The sequence below is a fragment of the Phocoena sinus genome, chromosome 1 (assembly GCF_008692025.1).
Source record: "Phocoena sinus isolate mPhoSin1 chromosome 1, mPhoSin1.pri, whole genome shotgun sequence".
In the NCBI taxonomy this organism is placed as follows: Eukaryota; Metazoa; Chordata; class Mammalia; order Artiodactyla; family Phocoenidae; genus Phocoena; species Phocoena sinus.
In genome coordinates, this window is record NC_045763.1 from 150,701,430 (window position 1) to 150,713,558 (window position 12,129).

The window sequence follows — 12,129 nt, forward strand, 5'->3', positions numbered from 1 at the left end:
TCGCTTACAGCCCACGCTGTAACGTCTGTTATGGCCATCTTGAAGAACAAAAAAGGAAAACTGCTCCAGGAGAAAACTGGCTCATGAAAATTTTGAAAAGATGCATAGTTTCCATATAACTTATTCAGAGGCAGGTTTTTACAGTGGAGGTGAGTTTGCACATTTCAAGTGAACTTTTCACAGTTGCCCCCAGGCCCATCTGATGCTTGATTGTGGTGATAAACCCCCTCTAAGCAGGGTAGGCTTTGCTCCTCTGGATCCAGGATAAAAAAAGAACGAGTACATATTTCTCGGAAGAGAGGTAAATTCAGAGGTGTTTTTATTCCTCTTTCACCTGGGGATTAAATTCATCCTTCAAAACAGCTCAAATAGTACCTCCTCTTTGAAGCTTTTTACAACTCCAGTATGTCACAGTTGCCCTCTCTGTGCCTATACAACTCCGTTTTATCCATTCAGCAAGTATTTACTGAGCACATATTTGCGAGGCACAGTCCTTTGTTCTAGGGATACAGGGTTGAAAAGGGTCACATAATCTAGCATTATCACGTTGCTATGAAATTCAGTAGTTATATGTCCTTTACACACCACCCTCTCTCTCGATTACGTAAGTAATTTGCCATTTTGAAGGCAGGAATGGAGTCGCCTTGGTATTTGTATACCTAGGTCCTGAACTGGAATCTGGATGACACATGTTGGTCTTCTTCATTCCTCCTTATACTGCCACCACCTCCTGAGTGTAGCAATTGCCCTCAGCCCAGATGCTGACCTCATATTGCGCTTTCTGATGTGGCAAATGGACGTTTTCAAGTTACAGTCTTATGGAGGTGGAAAGGCCAGTCTTCCGGCCCCCTTAACCTCAATGAGTCAATGTTTGCTGCAGCCATGAGTCTAGCCACGAGTATTTGTTTGTCTTTGACTGGTCATTTGAGTCACAGACCATTCTTGGCATTCGTTTGCATTCCGAACTATGATTCTGTTTCTCCCGGTGTAGTTTGGAAGCCCCAATTTAATCATTTCCGACCTAATTGCAAGGATACATTCCACTGTATTCGATTCAGGAGCTCCTTCCGCCGCTCTCTTCCCTTAAGCTTATATGCTTCCGACGCGGAGGGTACCTCACTTGCTCTACAGGTAGCAAGACCAGTCGTACGTTAGGAATACGGGTAAATCTTCATCCTTTGCCTCCTGAAGGGGGTGATGGTGAGAATCAGTTATCACTTTAAGAGTGTGCTAAAACAGAAGCCGCAGAGTATCGCGAGAACTGTAACAACCAGCGACATCTCGCGATGTTTGGACCGGCAAAGGGTGGCTATTTTGGAGTCCATCCGCCGGCTTCTTACCCCGGCGGCGCCTGCCAACCTGCTGCCGGGACCAGAGCTGGCCCCACGGGTGTCTGGCCTGTGGCCGGCCGGACCGACACGATGTGGCGGCTCCGCTGCAAGGCCAAGGATGGCACCCATGTTTTGCAGGGGTTGTCCAGCCGGACCCGGATGCGGGAACTCCAGGGCCAAATTGCCGCCATCACCGGGATCGCCCCCGGCTGTCAGCGAATCCTCGTAGGATACCCGCCCGAGTGCCTGGACCTCAGCAACGGGGATACCATTCTGGGGGATTTGCCCATTCAGTCAGGTAAGGGAATCGAGGCTAGGCCAAGGCTAGTCCTGAGAGGTCGGAGAGAGGCATAAGGGAGAACAAACAGTCAGGGCGAGGTGGTGTGGGTCAGCTGGGAGCTTGGAGGAACAGGATAGGAAAGATAAAAGAACAGAGAACTCTGACGGAGGCCAGGGCAAGTGTCTAGCAGGGAGGGCCCAGCCTCTGTGAGAAGCCCAAAGCCTTGGACTAACCTTTCCTCAATCTGCTTTCTGGTCTCTCTTGAAAACGTCTCATTCATTTTGTTTCCCTCTGCGTCCGCAAAAGTATTTTAAAAATGGGACCTATTTTCTCTGTCCTGATGGCTCTTTTCCCCTATATCACTGAAATAAGACAGCCGGTCTGAAGGATGTAGGATACTTTTTTGCTTTCCTGGTTCATTTTTGCAATCACCTTCATATATACTTACTTTGACAGTTGTATTCGTTTTAGAGTTTGCTCTGACACACCCAGTAAAGGCCCTTTCAAGTTCTAGACAACAGCAGTTATTTCTGTGCAGTATTAAAACTTGAACAGCAATAATGGTAATTAAAAGCTTTCCGTTGTTGTATCAAGGATCCTGTAAACACTGAACAGGATAGGTATGTAAGTTTCGTAAGGAGAGGACCCCCTAGTGGCCGAGTCTGTGACAAACACCTTTTGGAAGTGTTTTTAAACTGCAGAGAGCAAGCTTAAGAAAATTTTGTTCTTGAAATGTATCTTTTTAAGCAAGTATGAAGGTGTATAATTCAGGCCCCTTTACTAAATGAGGTGCAGCCTAAAGTGTTTTGCTCTTTGTTCCATTTGCGTCTTTATGAAGATACAGTGAACAGAAAGTGTTACTGGTCACATGTTTGCAAAGCTGTATTCTCTCTAGTAACCCCAGCTTATACCTTAACTCCTTCTGTTTGTAATTTACAGACTTGGTTAGTGAACACCCAATTTCATCTATACTTTCTCTTCAGTTCTGGATTTGTTTTATTTTTGACAGGCGACATGCTGATTGTTGAAGAAGACCAAACCAGGCCCAAAATGTCACCTGCATTTACAAAACATGGTGCTCCTAGTTACATCAGGGAAACTCTGCCTGTGCTTACCAGAGCGGTGGTCCCAGCAGACAACTCTTGCCTCTTTACCAGTGTGTACTATGTTGTTGAAGGAGGAGTCTTGAATCCAGCTTGTGCCCCTGAGATGAGACATCTCATAGCACAAATTGTAGCAAGCAATCCAGACTTCTATAGCAAGGCAATACTGGGAAAAACAAATCAAGAGTACTGTGACTGGATCAAAAGGGATGATACTTGGGGTGGAGCTATTGAGATATCCATTTTGTCTAAGTTTTATCAGTGCGAAATATGTGTGGTGGATACACAGACAGTACGAATTGATCGTTTTGGGGAAGATGCAGGATATACCAAAAGGGTCCTGCTTATTTACGATGGCATCCACTATGATCCGCTTCAGCGTGTCTTCCCCAACCCAGACACCCCTCCTCTGACCATTTTCTCCTCTAATGATGATATTGTTCTCGTGCAAGCACTGGAATTAGCAGATGAAGCTAGAAGCAAGAGACAATTTACTGATGTAAACCGCTTCACCCTGAGATGCATGGTATGTCAGAAGGGATTAACTGGACACGCAGAAGCAAGGGACCATGCCAAGGAGACAGGCCATACCAACTTCGGAGAAGTGTGATCCATGCATAATGAGGATTGACGCCTACTACCTCACAGATCCAGAAGGTTCTGGGTTTTTCAATAAGCTATTCGTAACCCTAAAGAACAAAAGGACACAATGCTTGAACCATCCTTTTAACCTAAAGCCACTAAGACACTGAATTCCTTGTTAAGATTAAAATCAGTGTGCAAGTTTACAGATGTGTGTCTACAGTGGTGATACATGCCCTCTCTCTGCTGGGGTGACAGAATATAGGTGGTCCTTGCTACCTACTGACACTAACCTGAAGACTGAGTTTTAGTATTATAAACTAGCACCCAGCAGCATTAACTTGTAGAAGAAAACAACTTCATATTTTGGGTAATGCGAAAGGCCTCAGGTGAGGCCACCGGACATCAACCACAGTGTCTCCGGTAATTGAGTCCTTTTAAAAACTGAGTTAATAGTTTCTAAATTATGAATTGATTCCTCAAGTGAAGATACTCAGAATTGTCAAAACTGATTTATATTGCAACTTGGTAGACTTTATAAATGTGTACTTCACCAGTTAAAAGTACATAAGAAGCAATTTTTACAGGGTTGAGTCTACTCCTTGAGAATGTTACCTAACAACAAGAATTAATAGTGCCCAGTTAAGGATTTCTAGTGTTATAAAAGTAGAATGTATTAGAGAGGAGGTGCCGGAGCAGATTACTGAAGCTTTAAAAGACCGTTGGCCTCATGTTTTGTTTTGTGGTTTTTTTTGTGATACGAGGGCCTCTCACTGCTGTGGCCTCTCCCGTTGCGGAGCACAGGCTCCGGACGTGCAGGCTCAGCGGCCATGGCTCACGGGCCCAGCCGCTCCGCGGCATGTGGGATCTTCCTGGACCGGGGCACGAACCCGTGTCCCCTGCATCGGCAGGCGGACTCTCAACCACTGCGCCGCCAGGGAAGCCCGGCCTCATGTTTTAATGCAACTCATTTATTCATCTTTGGCGCATTGGATAAAACTTTAAAATTAAGCAGGATATTTTTTTTAATTGTAGTTCCTTGAAATTTGAATGCTCTCTTTTTGCCTTTCTACCTAAGATTTGCCTTGAGGGATTTGATTTCCTCAGCCTTTTGTTAAGAGCACTTCCTCCGACTCCTAAAAAAACTTTTCATCTAAAATTATAACGTGCTTTGGTTTGGTTTTTGTGAGATCTTTGGCTAAACGGAATTTGTTTTCATGCTAGCCTTATCCCACCACTAATGCTCTTTTAAATGATTTCATGTGTCTGAAAATTAGCACTTTTATCCACCATCTTTTACCTTGACTTTTGCATAGTTTTAAAGTAATCGGAATAATAATATTGAATGAATTTGTTTCACTTACAAAATATGACAGTTTTTAAATCTTTGCCTTATTCAGCCTTCTCAGAATTCTGCTTCTTACTGATATTAGATGTGTAGCCATTTGCTTGGTGGGATAATCCACAAGGCACACCCTCTAAAACTTAGCTTCACTATGAGATCTTCCAGATAAAAGTTTTCTACCTCTTTTCTTAATTCTTCTGACGATCAGGGATGCTAAATTATAATTTGTTATGCATTATCTTACATAATGTGAAGAGGCCTGATGTTGTAAAGTTTTATTATCTTGGTCTCATTTTTGATTAAGTATCTCACTTAGAAAACCAATGGTATGGGAATTCCCTGGCGGTCCAGTGGTTAGGACTCCGTGCTTTCATTGCCAAGGGCATGAGTTCAATCGTTGGTTGGGGAACTAAGGTCCCACAAGGCGCATGGCGTGGCCAAAAAAAAAAAAACCCAATGGTATACTTTAAAGCACATGTATATTTTAGCATATCTTCTTGGCAAATGTTTCAAAATTGAGATTTACTTTTAGCACTTTCACTTGGTAGAGATAGCCATATAAAATTAAGGAATATGTAAACAATTTAGGAGAAATGTACCTTTAAGAAACAATTCACAAAATATGCTTGAAATCATTAGATGACATTTCTTGAGTACCTTTTGTGTGAATAGGTCTTTTAGGCATTATAAGTTATTGTGGTCACTGTAGCTCAAAAGTGTTTAATTTTCTATTTAAGCCTTAAAAATAGCACTTGTGAGTTTGTGAGACTTAATGTTTGGCGATCATAATGTGTACAAGTGAATATGATTGAATATCTCTTTGTACCTGTCATCAGGTCTAAAAGGATTTTGTATCTTATTTCCCCCAAAAAATATTAAATTTAAAGCTGTAGGTTAAGAGTATACCACTGGGTGGCACCCATCAAATTGAGCTTTATGCATCATTATTCATAAACCTTGCCTTCCTTTCTTAAGTATTTCAGGGGCCAAACTTGATACTTGCTTACTGGAATTTTAGAGAAGTCTATTCATGCAACAGATATTTATTGAGTAATTTATGATGTCAGGTATATATTGATGTTTCCCAGCATAAATTTCTGTTGCTTTAAAATTGAGTATCCTTTATCTATCAATACATTTGATTTTTTTTTTAATTTTAATTGAAGTATAGTTAATTTACAATGTTGTGTTAGTTTCAGGGGTACAGCAAAGTGAGATATATATAATTTTTCAGTCAATACATTTGATTTTAATTTAACAAATTTCCAATTTAACAAATGGAAAGAAATAGAACCTGATATTTTATAAAATTAAACCTGTTATTTTAAGTGGTTTTGTTTGCATATTTAAGCTTATGCTTTTATAACAAGTCAAATATTTATTCAGGGGCTCTTAGTTTATTCTGTTTTACCTGTTAATTAGGTTGTGCATTCTTCAGTTGGACACTGATAGATCGCTCTCAATTATGACTTTTTAAATTAATCAGCTGCTGAAATTCAGCACTAGGACTTTTAAGTAATGTTCTGATCATGGGGAATTCAAGATGAAGCACTATTTGCAGATCATTTAATTATTGAGGATTTAAAAACCTAAACTTGTGCTAATTCTGAACTCAAGCTTGTAAGCCTCACAGAACTTAGATGTTTTTAATTGTACTTCTTATACTCTTGAAATTAGTTTATTAATGTCTGTAAATTCTAATCTTGAGAATTTTGAAATCTTGCAACAGGATTAAAAGAAACTTTTTCTTAAATTTGCTGTTGAGTAGAGTGAAACCCCTCTTCCTATTCATTCAGTTTTTGACTGCCATACAAGATTTTTTTTTTTTTAATTAAAACGAGGATAGTTTACATTGGTAGCAGAATGAATGAAGATTGTGCTTTCCCATCCCCCACTCCTCCTTTCCCTTATTCTTCTTTTTCTTACTCTTCTTTGGATTTAAAGATTAGATGTAGGGCAATGAATGTACTTCTAGATAGAGAGAGTGATTTCAGAAGTTAATATCTCTGGGAATTTTGTGATGTGATAGCCACGTGAAGACATCAGTATGGTACATCTTCTGTTAGTGGTTCATGGTTGATTTCTTAATGGTTTTCCATGAATGGATAATGGGCACAGTCAAGTGATACCCTTGAAAGGTTTGGGGGCTGGTCAGCTTGAGGCTGTTGGCAAAAACTAATATAGTCATACCACTTGATTATTCCATGAAGTTCAAGTCCCGGCAAAATCATAATCAGGAATGAATTAACGTATTATTTAGCTATACATGCCCGTAAATGTGCCTAACTTGCATGTCTAGCTTATCCTTTCTATCTTGTGTAGGCATTAAAACATGAATGTTGCAAGTTGCCCTAACTGAACATAGTTTTCTATGTCTGTTTTGAAAAAATTGAATAGGGAGTATAGAAGATGAGCAGCAGAGTGATTTTTTGTTTTCTTTATGTGTCAGGTGGCCTTCCTAAACTTCCATATATTAAGATTTTTATGTTCTTTCATGTATTGAGAACACACATTTGTTATTATTTGCAGCACTTTAAAAATATGAAATAAAAGTTTACATGTTAGCCCTCTCCGGGGACCTTGTCAAAGACATTAAAATATAATTCTGGAACTGCCAACTATCAGTTCTTCTTAATCAACAGTTACCATCAGTGAATAGTGTATCCAATGGTACAATGTTCTGGTGTTTTGGTAACAGTAGAACTCCATTTCAGTAACTATTAGCAGCATGCTCTGTGCCCTAGCATTCAAAGTGTTACTTTTTTCTATAATGTGATTGTTCTTTATTCATTGTACAAGGCAGTATTCAAATTTGTCCTTGTAGCACAAAGATGACTACTACAACCCTGAAAAGATTAGATTCTTAAAACCCTTCATTTGTTTCTAAGCAAAACGATTTTGAGCTGATTTTTGAGTCAAAGGCCTTAAAAGCATCATGTGTAAGCAACATCATTAAGTCTAAAGTGAAACACTTGATTTGAATAAGCTAGTTTATTAAGTAAAGATGTTTTCTTACTAAGAGTTGTGGCATTTCGGCACATTTCATCCAACTTAAAAGATTATAAAGCTTCCCTAATTGTGGAAAAGGGTTTGTTTGTTTGTTTTTCCTTCTCCAGAAATTAGTTGGCATTTTGTTTACAGTACTTTGAGTATTTGACTAAGAAGAAATTATTACATTGATATTGAATTGTGGGGTGCTGCTTTAGGTCTTGGTTGATAGAATTTAGAGGAGATTGGTAACCCTGCTGTGCTGTTTCAGAGTAAAGGGAGAAAGGGGCAAGAAGATAAAGTGCCACATAAACAGAAGAGATCCTCAAATGAATGCATTCCTAGTCTTGAATTATGCTTTTCAGAAAATTTTTCAAGCAATGCCTTTGCATCACCTTAACCCTCCTCCCCCATTTCTTGGCATAGAATGTAGCAAGGCCGTAATGGAAAGGCTTGTCAGTACAGTATAAAACCATGACTACAAGGATTTTGCTATAATGCTTTTTTTTTTTTTTCCTGCGGTACGCGGGCCTCTCACTGTTGTGGCCTCTCCCATTGCGGAGCACAGTTCTCCAGACGTGCAGGCTCAGCGGCCATGGCTCACGGGCCCAGCTGCTCCGTGGCATGTGGGATCTTCCCGGACCGGGACATGAACCCGTGTCCCCTGCATCAGCAGGCGGACTATCATCCACTGCGTCAGCAGGGAAGCCCTATAATACTTTTTTATACTTGTTTTTAAAAATACAAATCTATGTCTAAGAGTTTAGGGATAGTGAAGATATGATTTAGTTATGTTGTAGGCAAACAGGTTAACCTAAGAAAGGTTTACAATTCCTACTAAGATTACATGAGCGTGACTCTGTACTGGTATAGGATATGTAGTTAGTTGTAGCCTGTAAGTTACTTAAAAGGACCAGGGCACCTAATTCTTGTCAGTTTTCCAGTTCACTTTGGTGCCATTCATCACATAAGTTGTTTACAGGAAATATAATTTCCTTAGCAAAGAGTAACTTTTTTTCCTTTAAAAAAGTATTAAGTTTAAAATACAGAATAAGTACATATAGTTTGTCAAAAGGAATAGAGAATGACAATAGTCCTATATTTCCTATATTAATGCAGTAGAGGTTGAAATTACTGAAGCAAGAAGAAACCCATAAAACTGTCAAATTTAGAGCTTTAAAATATGACTTGAAAAGTATAGGGAAGGACAAACAACAAAGTTCTCTTTCACTTGGCATAAGAAAATATTTTTTCTTAATGAAGATGGACAGTGCTTTCTTGTTTTAAAAATATTTTGTCTATTTGCCAGCATCTTTTCAAAGTTAACGCACTGCTGCTACTTGGGAGATGTCTGCTTTCATTTTGTACAACTCTTATGTGATTTTGCCATTGTCATTAAGATGCATTGATTTTATGTGGTGTATAATTTTAAATACATAAATATTGTATGAATTGACTTGTTTTAAAGGAATAAATGAAGTGAAAATATTGTTGTCTGAGCATATTTTGGGGAGGGCAGAGGGCCAGTGAACAGCTGCTACAGTCAAGTTACATATTTATCATCACTGCTTTGACTTATGTACGAATATCTGCCAAATCTCACTAGGTGGAGTCTTAACCCACTTGGATAAGAGAAAGTAAAATGTTTTTTCTTTTTAACACCAGAGGGCATTTGAAATTTCCCGTCTTTGACTCCAAACTTTCTGGTATGCAATCAGCTCCTGAAAGTTGTAATTCAGTGTCTGTTGCTGACAAAGTGTCAAAGTGGAAAGGCTGAATGTTCCCTTTCATTTATAATAGACTGAGGTCTGTGTGAACTTAGATCTATCTGTTTGGAAACTGCAACATCTCTCTGGGAGAATTTATTTCACCTTTGATAATATCAACATTTAAACATTTATTTGAAACAGCACTGGGGTTAGAATTGGCCAGAGTTTCGGCTCTCTAACTAAACTGAACTACTTACCCTTTCCTTCTCAATGGAAGCATAAAAATTATGGAAGTGGAACCATAATGCAATCTGATCAATTTGTGCATCAGGACAAAATGTGTCTTTGGGGGTCAACATAAATCCAACCTTAGAATAAGTCAAGCCAAACATCATATTAAAAGGTTTGTAAGGAGTCTCCTGGCATATGCGGTGGTAGTTTGTTGAACAATTAACTACCCATAAGGCAATGCTTCTCAAAATGTGTGCATCACATTGCCTGGGAACTTTTTAGAAATGTAAATTCTCAGAAGTCAGAAATAAATGAGGCCAACAATCTGTTTATCAAGCCCTCCAAATAATTTTGATGATAATAAAAATTTGAGAACCACATCTATGACCACGGTTATATAAACGAATCAGTGTCAACTTCCAGAAACCTCTGATGGCTTATGTCAGTCCTATATCCTTGGCCTCATGCAGTCCGTCTTCATCCACTATTTAAAGACAGTTATTAAAGTTACAGATAACAATAGATGACAATTCAAAAATCTCAACAGGCTGAAAAATCCTAAGATTGAATACTCATAAATGTGAAGTCCTGCCCTTAAGTTCTAACACAACACATTATGTGAGTCCAGGATGAGTAAAACCTGGCTTTATAGTTGAATTGAGGAAGAAATAGCAATAGTACTTAACTATTATTCTGATCCCAACAGGGTGATATGACTTTGGTTGCAGAAATAGCTGCATTTTAATAGTTAAAAGATCTAGAAAAAAGGAAGCAATAGTATTAATGTATCCTGCTTTAATCACATTGCATTGGTTTGGATGAGGGTTTTACTTGTAAAACATAATGAAAATCTAAGGTTTGACAGCTGTAATGGGATATCTGAAGGAACTGTAGACAATTACCTGTAAAAGAGAAAAGGGGTCTCAGATTGATGTGACGGCTAACTTCAAATCTGGGAAAGTGTTGTGTGAACGATGAAGTACATTTATTCTCCGAGGCTCTGAAGTACATTTATTCTCTGAGGCTCTGAAGGAAAGAACTCAGACCAGTAAGGGGTGAATATTACAAAGTAAAATTTACCTGAAAAACCTAACACAAATAGAAAGGGATGCTTTGATATTAAGGTCAAATATTGTGATGTAACCTCCTGCAGAGTGAAAAATAGAGCTACAAGTCATTAGGCCCCTGACATCTTGAAAATTTTGTTTCAAATGCTAGTTATGAAATGAATAATTAAAAAAAGAACTTCTTCGCTAGGAAAAAAAAAAAGCATGTGGTTTTCTTTCTTTTTTTTTTTTCCTCTCTTTTTCTGCTCTTACCATCCAGTTAGTGTTTGGAAAGGAATGGCTTACATTCTTATTTAGTAATAAGGTGGAGGCTACAAAGTAGGGCTTCAATAATTAGGAGTAGTATATACTATGTTTATTATATCTCTAAATCTAAAATGAGAGGTTCAAGAATAGAAAAGCATCTCAAATACATTTATGTTTTAAAAATTTGTTCTGACTTGGATTGTCTTTATCTCTATTGTGTTTATAGATTTTGAGGGTATTTATCAGATGACATCAAGTGCCAGGGTATCATGAACGTATTTTCCTACACTCACTAAAACTTTTATGACTTCCATATGTGTGAGTTTAGTAAAAAATCAAGAATTCATGAGAAACCAGCTTTGAGAATAGTCTTTTGTCTTTACTTTGGTAACTGCCTTCCTCATAACTGCTTCTCTGCCATTCTATCTTTCTAAAATTCCTTCTGTATAACAAGAAGAGTTTTCTGATCTTACTATGATGGCATTTCTCTGTATTCAATTGAAGGGCTTCATTAATTAATCTTGTTAATAATTAGAGTAGGTGTCACAGTGACTTCGCCAGGTCTAAAACCCTAATGATGGCCCTCTTGAATAATTGCAGTAGGCTGAAAGCTGTTAATTTGGAATTGAAGCTTACTCAGGAGTCAAGTTCAAAATCAATGCTGAGGTTAAATACAACATATAGACAAAATTATTCCTGATAGCCTCTTAACTGGCTCACAAAGTAGAGTATATAGACATAACCGTAACTTAGTAAGTCCAACAGAGCTAGTCCCCATCCCAGTGCTGGGAGAGTTTACGCTCACTCTTGGGTTACAGCTCTTTGAGGTCCCAACCTGCAGTGAGTGTGGTTTACTAGGTCCCAACCATTAGTGGATCTGGACTCCAATCTGATCCCTTGCTTCTGTGGAGCTATCAGAAGCATCCCTCAGCATCTCAGCCACCCATTCTGGAATAGAGGAATGTCTCCAGAATAAAAGTGGTCCAAATGTTGGTTGCATCACACCTGACTTCTATCCTCATCCTGATACAGGCTTTGGCAAGCCTTCAAATTCTTCACTGTATTTTTGGCTTTCCACTGCTTCAGCAAGAAGGGTTTGTCTGAATGCCTAGCCCAACATTACTGGAAATGGAGGTCCACAGCAACACCTTTTTTATGATATTCAAACAAAACTACCATAAAATGTGTTTTAAAAAAAGGTATAACGTTGGAAATGGAAATATCACTTATGAAGCAAATGATTTAAT

The 12,129-nt window shown here is 38.7% G+C and overlaps 2 protein-coding genes across 2 annotated transcripts in view; both read left to right on the forward strand.

Moving 5' to 3' along the window:
* Positions 1–5: 5 nt before the first annotated feature.
* YOD1 (YOD1 deubiquitinase) lies at positions 6–9,118 on the forward strand. Its single transcript, XM_032607007.1, has 2 exons — positions 6–1,629; positions 2,621–9,118. The coding sequence occupies exons 1-2, from the start codon at positions 1,287–1,289 to the stop codon at positions 3,322–3,324; spliced, it is 1,047 nt and encodes a 348-aa protein (XP_032462898.1). The 5' UTR covers positions 6–1,286; the 3' UTR covers positions 3,325–9,118.
* The window catches only part of C1H1orf116 (chromosome 1 C1orf116 homolog), a 38,022-nt gene continuing 27,399 nt past the window's right edge, over positions 1,507–12,129 (forward strand). The window contains exon 1 of the mRNA XM_032606883.1: positions 1,507–1,629. The gene's annotated coding sequence lies outside the window, so the exon portion shown is untranslated. The remainder of the gene's footprint in view (positions 1,630–12,129) is intronic.